The 15,827-nt window shown below is 35.1% G+C and overlaps 1 protein-coding gene across 2 annotated transcripts in view; it reads left to right on the top strand.

The window, feature by feature from the left end:
- The window catches only part of MIER1 (MIER1 transcriptional regulator), a 57,799-nt gene that overhangs the window by 20,706 nt on the left and 21,266 nt on the right, over positions 1-15,827 (top strand). The window contains exons 3-4 of one of the 2 annotated variants that reach the window (XM_081948290.1): positions 9,933-10,078; positions 13,336-13,485. In XM_081948290.1, the coding sequence (XP_081804416.1) occupies positions 9,933-10,078; positions 13,336-13,485 (296 nt within the window). The remainder of the gene's footprint in view (positions 1-9,932; positions 10,079-13,335; positions 13,486-15,827) is intronic. The other variant, XM_081948291.1, reaches the window with a different exon arrangement.

Genomic DNA, 15,827 nt, shown 5'->3' with positions numbered 1-15,827 from the left:
ACGAAGGGGTGAGGTACCGTCTGAATACAATAGATAAAGCCAGAGACTTTTATCATGGAATACTCAAGAAAAATGCAACACCCCCCCCCCCACATACATCTACACCAACACCAGTAGATTTGGATGTCTTAGAGCAGAGGATGTTTGAGAAAGAGACAGAAGAGCAAAGAATGCAGACACAAAAAGAGAAGGAGGGGCAGGGTGCTGTAGGTGGAGTCGACCCCTCTGGATCTCTGTTGTGTTCCTTCTTGGAAGAAGGACCTTCTAAGTCTCTCACTGAAATGCCGATACTTAAACCTGTCGAACAACGTATTACCAGATCCACGACTAGACAAATGATAGAATCTCACAAGCGCGTCGACCCTCAAACACAATGTGCTAAGAAAGAAGCTAAGAAGCAAACCGGAGCCATGGGAGGAGCAGGGCCGAAGATTGGTCTTGTGGAGAGAGATCTTCAGCAAATGCTTTCAGCGCTCCAGACCAGATCTAAAGATGCTTAAGCTATTATCTTGGAACGTGAATGGAATGAACTCCCCACAAAAAAGGAAAAAAATATTTTATTATTTAAAGCAATTTAATAATGATGTTGTTTGCCTTCAAGAGACTCATATTAGGCTGCAAGACCAGAAGTACTTAGTGAATTCAAAACTGGGAACATTTTATGCTGCCTCTGATTTGGTAAAGAAAAATGGTGTGGTGATATATATAAATAAAAGATTTTCAACTAAAGTTATAGAGGCAGATGACACTGGTAGATATATAGCAATTCAATTTGATACAGACTTCGGTTCCATTTTGGTGCTAAGAATATATGCTCCTAACCAACGCCAAGAAAGTTTTTATAAGATGCTCCATTTAAAAATTTTAGACTGGAACTTTAAGAGTATTCTAATAATGGGAGATTGGAATGGAGTGATTTCTCCAAAGATAGACAAGAGTACAAAGACGAAATTCACTACCAAATTACCAAAGGCTTTTTTTGATTTACAAGACGATTTGAAATTAAAAGATGTCTGGAGGACGCAACATCTAAATGAGATGGATTTTTCTTTCTATTCAGATAGACATAAATCCTTTTCAAGGATTGATTTCTTTTTGTTAACACCGGATCTAATTCCTAAAGCCAAGAAATCCAAGATTTTCGCCAGGACACTTAGCGATCATAGTCCGGTGTGGTTACAAATTGAATTAGGGATGAGGCCAAGAAGGTCTTGGAGAGTAAATGAAAATTTATTTAGATATGAAAAAAATGTTGATGAACTTAAAAAACACATGAAGGAATTTTTCAGTTTTAATATGAATAAGGGCACTCCCATTGAAATAGTTTGGGATGCAAGTAAAGCTTATATGCGTGGGGTCCTGATACATATGAACTTTAAACATAAACAAATTAGACAGAAAAGGAGAATGGAATTGGAAGATGAAATAAAACGCAAAGAACAGCTGCTTATAATAAACCCGAATGACCAGGCGCTCCAGATGGCGCTAAAGCTGTTGAAAGATCAATTTCAGATGCTTATAGCAGAACAAACAGCAACCAATTTGCAATTTGCTAAACATAACACCTTTGCCAACGCTAATAAACCTGGTAGATGGTTAGCATATACTTTGAGAAGGAATATGAATGACAGAATTATTGATAAAATTGAGTTTCGAGGGAAGATGGTATATCAACAAGAGTTGATTAAAAAATCATTTGTGGACTATTATACTAAGCTATATGTACAGGATAATATACAGAACAAGTTAATAGATGATTTTTTGGAAGGAAAAAGGGTTGCAAAAATTTCTGTGCTTCAAAAGGCAAATTTGGAACGTCTTATAACCGCTGATGAGATCACTTTAGTTATAAATCAACTTAAATTAGCTAAGGCTCCAGGGACTGATGGTTTGACTGCAATGTATTATAAAACTTTACAACTGGAAATGATTGAATATCTTACACAACTATTTTGTAATATACAACAAGGAGGTAAAATACCTCCCTCATGGAAAGCGGCTTTTATCTCATTGATACCTAAAGATAAAGAGGGCCCTAAGAAACCAGAGGATTACAGGCCGATATCTCTTCTGAACACAGATTATAAAATATTTGCTAAGGTACTAGCCAACAGGTTGATGCCGGTTATTCAAGAGATTATTCATCATGATCAAGCAGGATTTATTGAAGGCAGACATATGAAGGAGAATGTAAGGCAACTCATAGATTTAATTGACTATCTTGATAAGAATAAGCAGATCTCTGCAGTGCTGGTTTTCTTGGATGCAGAGAAGGCCTTCGATCGAGTGAATTGGAACTTTCTAACCAAGACTTTGGAAAAGATGGATATGGGACCACGATTGCGGCAGGCGATTGGAGCAATTTATCAGCAACAAAATGCACAACTTATTATTAATGGAAATTTGTCAACAACTTTCGAGATACAAAAAGGCACAAGACAAGGTTGCCCATTATCCCCATTGTTATTTATTTTAACTTTGGAAGTCTTGTTGAACGCAATTCGGGACTCAAAATCCTTAGATGGCATAGCTATCAGGCAAAAGGAATACAGAACTAGAGCATTCGCCGATGATCTGGTTGTTACCCTTTCACATCCTTTGAAATCAATAATCCAGATGAAAAATATCATAATAGAATTTGGCATGGTGTCTGGGTTTAGACTAAATCAAAACAAAACGAAAATGATGGTTAAAAACATGACAGAGACTCAAAGAAAGAGACTTGTAAGTTTAGCAGGTTTTGAAATAGTTTCTAAAGTTAAATATTTAGGAATACAAATTTCAGAATCAAACACAAAACTTTTCTCAAATAACTATGAAGTGTTGTGGCAAAAGATACAGAAAGATCTTGAAGCGTGGAAAAAGTTACAATTGTCTTTGCTTGGAAGGATCTCAGCAATTAAAATGAACATTCTACCTAGATTTATCTTTCTATTCCAGATGATTCCGGTGCTTAAGTCAGATAAAACCTTGTTAAATTGGCAAACAACATTAAATAAATTTGTTTGGAAGGAGAAAAACCCGAGAGTAAAGGTGAAGATTATGCAAGATACACGTGAAAGAGGCGGCCTCAGACTCCCAAACCTTCGATTGTATTATGAAGCTGCGGTATTAACTCATGTAGCAGATTGGTTCGGGAAAACAAAAATGGAATTGCTGAATATAGAAGGCCATGATCTTGTTCTGGGATGGCATGCATATCTTTTTTATGAAGACAGGGTGGATAAAGTGTTCAACAACCATGTTCTCCGTAGTGCCTTGATGAGAATATGGAAGAAGCACCGGCCCAATTGGGATTATAAAATACCACTTTGGTTGGATCTTGCAGACACCATGGGGATTATGAATATTAAGTCACTCGGGGGTTGTTTATATAAAGATGTGCTTATTGCTGATGGGGGCGAATGGAAGTTAAAAACTTTGGAACAGCTGTTGGAAGAAGGAATTAATTTAAATTGGTTACATTACATACAGCTTCAGAAGAGATGGGAAGAAGATCGCAGGGTCGGTTTTATGGATAAAGAAGTGGAACTGATTAAGCAGATAAAAGAGACTGGTCCAAAACAAGTTAAAAGAATATATAATGTACTGTTAGAAAGAGACTCAGAAAGTGAATTGGTTAAGGATTGTATGATTAAATGGGCTCAGAATTTTGGTGAAGTGGTTATGTTGGAAACGTGGGAAAAAATATGGGTTCAGAATGTTAAATTTACACAGTCACAGAATTTAAGGGAGAATTTCTATAAAATGTTTTACAGATGGTATTTAGATCCTAAAAAATTATCATGCATGTACCCAAATGTTCAACCAAAATGTTGGAGATGCGGGTGTCTAGATGCTACCTTTTTTCATGTATGGTGGACTTGTAACAAGGTTAAAGCTTTTTGGATAAAAATATGGTGGGTTATGCAGAATGTATTTAAGAAAAGAATACAATTCACTCCACAAATGTTTTTATTGGGTATAGTTAAGGATTTTACCAAAGGGGAAACAAAATTGGCCTTGTATATGGTTACAGCAGCTAGGTTGTTGATTGCGCAACATTGGAAAAAAGACTTTTTGCCGACAATTGATCAATGGATTCAGAAGGTGGCGGGGTTCGCTGAAATGGCAAAAATTTCAGCTTTCTTAAAAGCTCAGAAACAGGAGGATTACACACAGGAATGGGCAAAATGGATTGATTATATACAGAATAAATACCAGACTAGGAGTTATTATCTAGCCTTTAGGTAAGAATGTTTAGACCGATAGATGATCAGAGTAAATAGTATATGGGATGTTTGGAATTGTTAGAGTGGTATACAGCGGAAGTCAGGGGGGTGGGTTTGTGTGGGAGGTGGGGGAGGGTTAGGGTGGAGGGTGGGGCAATATATATGTATGAATAAATTAGAAGATGGGACTAATGAAACATTGTTAGGCTAGGAGAAATTTATATTAAGAGTTATAGATGTTAAATTAGCTTAGAAAATGATCAATGTGTTATTATTAATTTAAGAGAAATTTATATAGTGTTTGTTGGGAGGAGAGGGGTTATGAGTAATCTATTTTAAGATGGGGGGAGGGGAGGGGGTAAAGTGTTTGGTATAATATTTGAATGTGAATTTTTGCGGGGGGGTTGGGGGGGTATAGCATTTGTATGAGATTTATATTGTGTGGAGGGGGGGTGAAAAGGGGGAAAATTTGTTTGTACAAAACTCTTTTAATAAAGAATTCTATTCTAAAAAAAAAATTATAATTTTAAGGTAAGATTAGAATGTGTGAAATCCTATTGGTTATTTAATGTATTGATGGAGATATAAGAAACCCTTGTGATAATAGAGGTATTTTGGCTGCAGCAGTAAATGTTTAGTGCTTCTTGTATGTGGATGCCATGTTTTGGGCTGAGAATAGGAATGCTATCAATGAGTATTAAATAGACTGTTTAATGCAGATTTGAAAATGGTATGAGACCAAAATAATGGTGTCTAAAAGGAAAATTGGTGTGCATGCTTGAAAATTATAAATAAATGACAAAAATTAGAGCAAATACAATTTGTGAACTATTTAGAACTCTTTGTAATCCTGCAGTACCTTGAGAAGTACAGTGTGCTCAGAGCATCGTCTAAATTCTATTAATATACTCTGGTTAAACAAACAAAGCATAAAACAGTACATTGTGTCATGTCTTTATCAAACACATTGAGTCAATAATCACTACCTTTTTTAAAAAACAAACTGCAACTCCCTGGGTCTGTGACCATACACTGTTAAGTTTAACCTTAGGATAATCAGATGTCAGAAGTTTCAAGTTTTGAAAAGTCAGTTATGTGTGAGTTTGAGGGGAACTTTCAGGTTTAAAAAGCACATTAATTACCACCACTGAAGTTCACTTACCATGTAACAGATCTGCAGAAATGAATCACACCTTGATCAAAAAAGCTCGCTCAAGAAAGAGTTAATGCCAAAAAGGCAAGGAGGGATGACTACTGGAACAATGTTCTTTGGATAGCTATAACAAAAAAAGAACTTTGAATAATTTCTCTATTAGTGAGAAAAGAAAAGTTTCATTTCAACAGAAAAACTGAATCATGATTTTGAAACATTGCACATACTTCGGAGTTGGTTTGCAGTCTCACAACACATACAGCTGCAATTACTGAAAGAACAATGGATTCTGGGTTGTACTAGAAAATTCTATTGCAGATTGTCAGGATATCCATCTATGAACTGAAGCTTAAACAAATATGGGTCGTATAGCACAACAATAACACTAAACACACAAGTAAAACTACAACAGAATGGCTGAAACAGAAGAAATTTTGCAATTTGGAATTGCGAAGTCAAAACTGATCTTAACTCAATTGAAATGTTGCAGCATGACATGAAATGAGCAGTTCATGCAAGACAACCCAAAAATTTCACTGTTAAAGCAAGAATGATCTATAATAAATTAAGCTGATAAAACAGGAAGGATCAACATGTGCAGGAAATGTTTAGTTGATGTCATTGCTAACGAGGTACTACCCGCTATTACATTTAAAAGCCAAAAAAAAGTATACATTTCTACCCAAAGTTACTAAATGTTAAAATTCACATACTTTTTCCAAGAAAGACTATGAAGACTGGTGTACTGTATTCAGCAAAAATATGACACAATACTTTATTTTGGGGCATTGTTCTATCAAAATCACTTTATTATTAGGACTTAGATGAAGTTCTGATCACAATTTAAGTCACAGAACCACAGGATTACAAATACTTTTAGAGGACTCACAATATTTTTCTCACTATTGTAGTTGAATTTATATAAATAGAATGCTTACTTACAATGGGAAAATAGGTAGAAAATGTTAATATGTGCAAATATTGATTAAAACATAAAGTGTAGTATACTTTTTGTTGAGAGGAATGAGTGTTGAAAGAAGAAACAACCGCTTGTCTATAAGCACATATTTTTGCCCACTTGACAATTTGGAAATTAAAACTGGGAAAAACCTAAAAGAAAGTTAGTACAGTCAGAATGGTTATTTAAACATTATGCAGAATAAACAAGAAGGGATGGAGTCAGGAATGAAATGATGTGGAGATGATGATCTGTAGAACAGTAATATTTTTAGCTGGTTTAAGCATATGTACAGAGTGAATGAAGAGTGAAGTATGTTCTACTTAGCCAATTCTTTAAGACCACACTTGGAATGTTCTATTCAGTTTTGGTCAACTACAATATAAAAAAGATGTTGAGACTCTGGGAAGAATGCAGAGAAAAACAACAAAGATTATTAGGGGTCTGGAGGCTAAAACATATGAAGAATGGTTGCAGGATTTGGGTATGTCTTGTCTAATGAAAACAAGAACTAAGGGTGACATGATAATGTTCCAATATTTGAGGGACTGCTACAAAGAAGAGAGTGTCAGCCTATTTTCCAAAGCATCAGAAGGCAGGACAAGAAGCAGTGGATGGAAACTAATGAAGGAGAGAATCAACCTAGAACTAAGGAGAAATTTCTTGACAGTGAGAATAATTAACCAGTGGAACAACTTGCCTTCAGAAGTTGTGGGTACTCCATCTCTGGAGGTTTTAAAGAAGAGATTGGACCACTATTTATCCAGAATGGTATAGGGTCTCCTGTTTGTGCAAGGGTTTTGACTAGAAGACTTCCAAGGTACCTCCCAACTCTATTATTCTGTTAATTATATTACTCCATTGCAGGTTGGCTAATGTTTAAATGAAGGTTTATTTAAAATAATTCTTTCCCACTTTAGTCCCAAAGATGCTTTTTTTCGCAAAAGGCAACTGGGCTTTTGGGGTTTTTTGGTTTGTTTTGTTTTCTAGTTCCTGAAGAACTGAAGAAGCTTCTTGGATGAAATCTGACTCTGATGCCATTTTGTAGTTGCTGAGAGAAATGAGTCAGGTTGTTAATCATTCACCCAAGCAGTCAAAAATATTCTTCCCCCAATAAACAAGCTGGCCATATTTTTTTGGGGGGGGGGGGTGTTGGATAAATGTTTTAGACTAAAAGGGGGCCTATTTAAAAAAATAAGGCAATGGATACAAGAATCTCTTTGTAGCTAAATAAAATCATCACACTACATTGAATTAAATTAAAACTTTAAAAAATTAAAATAGGACTAGGGCTGAGGAGATAGTCAGCCAGGTACTTTACCAGTATCACCAGCCACCAGCAGAAGCAACAATTCTGCACTGAATGAGTGCAGATTGTAGTGATCTCTCAATATTCTTGCTGTCTAGGTCAGTCGTTCTCAACTGTGGGTCGGGACCCCTTTGGGGGTCGAATGACCCTTTCACGGGTTGCCTAAGGCCATCAGAAAACACATATTTTCGATGGTCATAGGAACCACCAATTTTATGGTTGGGGGTCACCACAACATGAGGAACTGTATTAAAGGGTTGCGGCATTGGGAAGGTTGAGAACCACTGGTCTAGGTTGTCTTCTCCAATAGCAGATGGATCCAGAATGTGCTCCGTGTTCTTTATAGGCCTACATAGTCCTCCTCCTGTACTCATCCTAAGTGAAGAATTCAAACGATCAAGATGATAAAAGTTCCAATAGCAAAAGAAAATAGGGCATTCAATCAGACGGACATATAAGGAATGGCAGACCCAAACATATAGGCATACGTATTTCCATCTAAAGTATTTGAAGCAGATTGTGTCCCAGATTCCAGATAGAGCAAACCGTAAGATGCTCATAGATTTCTCTCCACAGATTGTCCAAATTCTTTAGTCTTTGCATGGAGCAGTTTGTATATCCCTAACCTGGAGTATCTAAAATATGAACAGCACATTTTTTTAACAAGCCTGTTGTAATTCAAGTAATTAAAAACTATTAATGATTAAGCAGGGCTTCCTGTGCAACAACTTTGACTTTAAAACTCCCATGATTTAATTATATTTTATTAATTATATTTTATTAAATTATATCTTATTTACATTTAAAATGAGAGAAGAATGACAATTCATATAGTCTCTGAAGATTTACTCCATAAGGACAAAGGGACATATCTGGAAGCTATAGTTTTCAAAATATGTCAAATTATATCACGTGATGACTGTAGCAGCATATTTTTCCCTAATGGCAAATATGTGCATTAGGTAAAGAGGGCTAACATGTTATTTGATACAGAAGTTCAGTTTAATGCTGAAGAAAGTGCAGACCATAATTTCTATTTGTAAGCATACAGATGAGAACCACCAGCCGCTAGAAGGTATTACCACGTGGTTAGTTTCCAAATAATGAAGAACATTTATGTTTGCATAATAGAATATTGCCTCCTTTTATGTTGCAGGTCATTGTTTATCTTCACTTCAGGTTGAGGGGAGCTTTTCAAATAATTTCATATATATAGTTTTTAGTGGAACAGTAAAAATTGGAATTGTTATGCTGCAAATAAAAATGAAAATATTTCTACTTACATAAAGTACTTTTCAACTGCTGCTAGAACTTTAGCTAGTACAAAGCATAACTATATAAATATTATAAATAACCTTCCAAGATTATAAAGATTTGAAATCTGTTCATGCAGAATGTATCATTATCCTCCCATTCTGGAAATTTGAATGTACATTGTTCTAAGAGAAAGTAGCATTTTGTGAGCATAGGCACTAAAAAGCTTATAATTAGTTTTGTCTGTTAATTAGTTTTGTCTGTCCTATGTATTATTTTTCTATAGAAAATAAAAGTCTGTAGGATTTACACCAGCATTTTGTATTCTGAGATTGTCCACCACAAAACTAAACTTGCAACATTTCTCCTGTGATATCCCCATGATACTTTCTTCATCTCATCCTTAGCCCAAGTGAGACATACTTAAGTGATCTTTAGCTATGTTGTTCTGGCACTGTCCAGGAACAGCCTCACAATGTGCAAAATCCATTAGTTTCACAACCTGTTATCTTGAAGGGAGGTTAAATGCCTTGCCTTGAATCAACTTGCAGAGAATAGAGGCAATAAAGAAAAGCTAGTGATTGACAATGGAGAAAGCAAATGCCATGTCCAATTGTTCATATAGTTTTCTGCTAGATGAAGGTGGGGTGCATAGCACTATAGTGGAGAAAAGTCTTGAGCAGAATTACTATATGAATGAAGGCAAAGATATGTGTCTCAGGATAATGTTCAAGGATCTAATCTGAATCAGTCACTTGGACCAGAGGTTTGTCTTCCAAGCTTTCAGACTTGTGCTGGAACCCATCTTCAGGGAACTTTTTTCTACAATGAAGTTTCCTGAAGATGGGCTCTAGCATGAGTCCGAAAGCTCTGGTCCCAATGACTAATCCAGATTAGATCCTGCTACTATCGTTGTTCTATGATTTCTTCAAGTACTGTATTATCTTGCCTTAATTGTTAAACTGTTCTTGATTTTTGTAGTCATGTAGTAATACTATACTTACATCTATGAGATGATCAATTTTGTGGTTATTAATCAAATTCTAGGAGGGTCTGCAACATCAGATGACCATGAATTTGACCCAACAGCAGACATGCTGGTACATGATTTTGATGATGAACGAACGCTAGAAGAGGAAGAAATGATGGAAGGTGAAACAAACTTCAGTTCTGAAATAGAAGATCTTACAAGGGTAAATATTTTTTTAAAAAAACTGCAAATATTATACATATTCTTCTCGCAAATGCTTGAAAGCACATAGACATTTTTCAAAATTTCAGTGACTTCAGAATTCTTACCCTATATTACATTTTTTGCACATTGCCCCACTTATGGTATAATCTGTTTAAATTTAGTAATAGGTTGTATCATGACTGTGCTTGTGCATTATTATGTTAATGTTTCTGAAATGAATATTATCCAAGTAAAAATAGAATTATGTAAGTATTATATATCTGAAATATCCGTGCAGTTATTTTGAATGCACACTTAAAATGGTGCATGGTGAAAAATAATGGAAACAAAAATTCTCCTAGGCGCTGCTTGGAGTGTCCAAGCATGGTTAACTTCAGCTTGCTGCCCAAGGACTGAGTTCAAATCTTTGTGTAGCCACGCCTCCTGCTCCCTCCAGGAGCTCAGTTTTAAAAACTCAGTCGCCCTAAAAGGATGCAATTGGAGAGTCTCCAGAACTTGAGCAGCAAATTGAACTCTCCATACAGTTAGTGTAGCCTCTTTTTATTATTTTTGTATTAGTTTAGTGTAGTTTGTTAAACTAGTATTCTTATAAAAGTGTTGTGAGAGCGTGGGACAGGCGCTCGGAGCGCGTGGGTCTTCTGCGATTTCCGCGGTCAAGGCTCCACCAGGAGGCACGTTAGCGGCTGCTGACGGGCTTTGAGGGCAGGTAGGTAGCCAGGAACCCCTCAAATTTGCTGTCTGGCCTTTAAAACGTAGATCGGAAGCCCTACTGAACTCTCCGATCTGCAGGCAGTTCCCCGGTGTGCTCCATAGCATAGAATTATGTAAGTATTATATATCTGAAATATCCGTGCAGTTATTTTGAATGCACACTTAAAATGGTGTTTGAAAAATAATGGAAACAAAAATTTTATATCTTAGTAGGACATATAAAATATTATATAGCCAATGTAGCATGTTCTCCATACTACTCTAACTCCTACAGTTTTTCATAGATATTAAACATTATGGAAAGTTTAGTCATCTCTTTCTAATATGGCATAAAGTTTATACAGGCTTTATTTAGTATAAAGTATTTTAGACCAAAATGGAAAATCTTCAGATTACTTCATAAAGTAAATCTGAAAGTTAAAAAAAAAGAAATTGATAATCATAAAACAGTAAACGCTGGCATACTTATGATTAAATTGTATCCTAAGCAGTTCCTGGGACTGTTAGGATGAAAAAGCAAGTAACAATTATTTACCATTGTGAATTATAAAAATCAATCTGCATTTTAAAATTTCTCTGTTTAAGCAAGCAAAAATGTTGTTTAGTAAGTGAAATATGTGAAAAAGAAATCGGCAGTGCTTACATTAACTTTGAAGATACTATCTGCTGGCTTAGTTTTTTTAAAAGTCACCCTACATGGAAAAAGGTTCCCTCTGAAAACAGTTCAGCTTCTTTTAGACTTGTTCTTTATGTAAGGATTAAAGTACTTTGATTATTGACTAATTGTATCAGCAGATATGGGATTAGAATTATATTGATGGTTATGAATTCTTAGTATATGCACATTTTGAAAAATATACAATAGTTTAGTTATATTGGACTGAAGTGAAAAATATTTAGGTTGTTTTCAGGTCAATGATTTCTGAGATAATTACTTCTTGAAATCAAAGAAATAGTGAAGTGAAAATGCCTGGAGAATAGGAGCGATTGTGAGATTATGAGAACATTGCAAATTCTATGTCAGTGTTCCTAATCATTTATCTAGCAAGTGTCACCATGAAAATGTGTGTCCCATCAAACTGGTGCAGCTTCTTAATGGAATAAGGAGCCTGCACTCCAGTCAGATGTCAGTTGCTTATTAAATAGACAGTGAAGGTCAGAAGTATTGACTTTCAGTGAAAGCCTAGTACAAATAAAGTGCTAGTACATATTAAAGATAATGCACATATTTAGTTCTATGGATAGTTCGATCAATATTGAAAATTGTATTATGGCCAGTTAAATCAATTTTTGTATGATTGGATTACATACATTTAGCTTGCATATTGTTTTATTGAGTACAGATAACAGATTATTAATTGGTGAAATCATAACCTAAAAGGTGTTTTTAAAAATCTTTGAGCCATATCTGTTAGAATTTCAGAGACTTAGAATTCACAAGACTTGGAAAATGCAGTTATGTTTTAAATTCTCTTTATTTATTTCATTTATTCAATTTTTATTACTTTATAGCTAACTCAATACTGTAACATGCATATTATCCCTTCATCCTTCTGTTTTCTCCACAACAGCAATCCTGTGAAGTAGGTTAGGTTGGGTTGAGAGACAATGAATGTCCCAAAGTCACCCAGCCAGTTTTCATGCCTTAAGCGGGACTAGAACTCACAATCTCTTGATTTCTTGCCTGATGCCTTAATCATCAAACTGACTTTTCTTTTTGTTTTATTTATTTGCTTTATTCCAGTTGCTCTTTGTTTAATATTTTATTTTTTTATCTCTACAGTCATGTGTGCATATGTTGTTGTGTACAATACCCATGCAGATATTTATATATAATCTATATACATAGTATATGTATGTACATGTGTGTTATGTGTACCATGTTAATAATTGTTGGCCTACATAAATATTTTTCAGGATGAAAAATTACCTATTAGAATGAATACGTTCTTATAGTACATTTCTGGCACTATAGAACAATTTTGGCACTAATTATATGGCACTAATCAGCCATGTAATTAATTTGTAGAGAAAAAAAGCTAAACTAGCTTTCTGAAAAACACTTATAACTAGATGTACATTTATATGTACACATTTGTTACTACATTGAAAAGACATTTTCATGTGTGATATTTTGACATCTGTTGTCCTGTCAAGCATTAATCTCGTTCAAAATCAATATAACACAAACCAATCGCTTGTAGCTTTTTCTTCCTTGTTGCTATTATCAAATTGAGTAGTGTGTGTATGTGTATGCGTGTGTGTGCCTGTGTGTGTCTTACTATTTCCTGTTCACAGAATAGAAATTGCTCCATCCTACTTTTCCTATCCCTGATTGTTATGTGGCTATCCTATCAGACTGCATCAGCATCCCACCCTGCCTTCTGCTATTAACAAGCACATATACACTTGATACCTGTCACTATAGACATATAAAGTTCAACATATGCTCACCAAGGAGCAATTGTTGCCACTGTTGATTAGTTATCCCATAATGGTTTTATAATTGGTTAAATTCTCATATCCTGTTTTAATTCTTTTTAGGAAGGTGATATGCCAATTCATGAGCTTCTTAGCCTTTATGGTTATGATGGTTCTGTACCACTACCAGAAGAGGAAGAAGAGGAGGAGGAGGAGGAGGAGGGTGAGGGTGAAGATAATGATAACAACAGTGGGTGCAGTGGAGAAAATAAAGTGAGTTAGATTTATTAATTTAAAACTTGGTTTGTGTTTTATGTACATGTGCCTTTGGTAAGCAAGAATTTAATTATTTGAAATCTGCAATATATAGAGAAGCTGTTGTAGAGAAAAGAATGTAAACCTAGTATGTAGTTTTGATTTTCAGATTTAATCTTGTGTATATATGTGCAGGGTCTTAAAGATTGGAAGGCAAGCTGGGATTGACTGCTTCTTAGGGTTATTTTGAAGAAGCACAGTGTTACAATAGTTTTGTACATGTTAGTGTCTTCTCTGTTTTTTGTTTAAGCAATTCTCGAGTGTTGAGACAAGGTGAATCTTGAGGGCTTTATGAGACTGAATCTGGGCTTTGAAGAAAGCTGGAGCTTGTTGTTCCATTCACTTAGTTAATAGTTGAATAGGAAATAACTTATATTTGTTTAATCAAAGGGGATTGTTCACGGTTAAAATTATTAGTGACTATTAGTGACTTTCCTACTTCAGCCTCTGCCGTTATCATTACTTATGAATAAAATAAATGAGGAAGCATGCAAACTGCCTACTTTAATTTCAAATACAGTCTGAGATCCAAGAAATAAGTAACTAGCTTCATAGAAAATTGGAGTAGTGCTATTGAGATTGCTAAACATATTTTTAATTTTGGAGTAAAGGTATTGGGTTATCATATTAGAAAGGTTCATCTTTTCACCCTGTTATCTAGGAGTATTTATTGTTCACTTTTGATCTGCAAATATATGGCATATTTTATAACTATTGTAGGATATTACAATAAAGAAAATGTTAATTAATTTTAGAGTAGTACCAGAAATGTTACCATGTTACATGATTAGTCAAGAGAATAATATGGAACAGTGTAGAGCACAAAAGACAATGCAAAAAATCTAAGAGGCATCAATAAATAATAGAAGCTTATATCAAATGAAGTACTACGGTATATATCCTAAGAATCTTATTAATCTTTGGTCCATGCATTTAATCCACTAAAAATATTTCCTTGTTTACATTGTTCCATTTCCCGTAATAAAAATGCTATTTTGCTGCATGTTGTTAGAATAAAAATTGGATAAAAATCCTATTTTGTTCTGAAAGTGCTATAATAGAGCATCTGGTAAATATATAGTATCGTGCTAAGATTATACAACATCTGCTATTGTTCCAGGCTTTTTCTTTTGTTCTTGCTTTCTTTTTTCAAATGAAGCAACATTTCCCCAATGTAAAGAATTACCATAAACATTTAGAAATTAGTTTTACAATTGCACTGGAGTATAAGATGCACCAAGATTTTGAAGAGGAAAATAAAAAAGTTTTTGCACTCTGCAGACCTCCCAAAAATGGCCTGTTTTTCACCCCCCAAAAAGGGCATGCATAGCCTTTAGGAAGCTTGTAGAGTGCTCCTAGGGGCTGGGGGAGCAAAAAACGGCCTGTTTTTCGCTCATTTCTGCTGTCCCCAGGCACCAGGAGCACTGGAAGCCTCGTAAAGGCTATGCACAGCCATTTTTGCAAAGGGGGCGGGGTTTCGGGAGGCCAGAAATGCTGTATTCAGTGTATAAGACATATCCAGATTTTCAGCCTCTTTTTTTTTTTTTGAGGGAAAAATGTGCGTCTTATACTCTGAAAAATACGGTAGTTTGAAAGAACTGCAGGATCCTTCACATCCTTAATTTTCCCCAAAAAAGTTTTCCTTTTTTCCAACTTGGAACTTTGTCCTTTTTGCAAACAACAAGCTATGAAAGCTGATGGGGAAATACAAAAAGGGAAATGGAGTTGAATTTTTCTCCTTAAAGCCAAGTCTTTTCTCCAGATTTCAAGCTAAAATATGTCAAGCCAATTTGTTAAAAATTGTCTCTGTAATATTTATTTAGGACATTTAATTTCAGTTTTTTTCTTAAATTGCATTGAATTGGCTTTGTTTGCCTTCATTAATAACTTAATTTAACAGAGTTACAGGACATGTGCAACTTTAATACTTTTATTGGTTTCTTAGCACCTTGAAGCTACTTGATAAAACTGAGGCCTGAAAGCATGTGCCTGCCTACACACACACACCTAGAGAAACTTTTTTGCTTTCTATTTGCAATGGTATATAGTGAAACAGAACAATATAGGTGTATGATCACTTAATGATAGTAATTGTGTGGAATGTTTACACACACATGCACACACACATATACATAAACACATGGTATTGCCCACAGTAATCATACTCTACTGACTTCTCAGATGGACTTACGTGCTCCAGCTTGGTTTCTCCTTGAAAATGGTTCAGAGATAGTTGCTTGCACAAAATTTAGTCAGGATTTGGTGACATAGATCAATATTTCTCAATCTTAGCAACTGTT

This window comes from Natrix helvetica (genome assembly GCF_964273705.1).
Source record: "Natrix helvetica genome assembly, chromosome: 3".
In the NCBI taxonomy this organism is placed as follows: Eukaryota; Metazoa; Chordata; class Lepidosauria; order Squamata; family Natricidae; genus Natrix; species Natrix helvetica.
The sequence above is the reverse complement of the archived record's forward strand: the minus strand, read 5'-3'. Positions and strand labels throughout refer to the sequence as shown.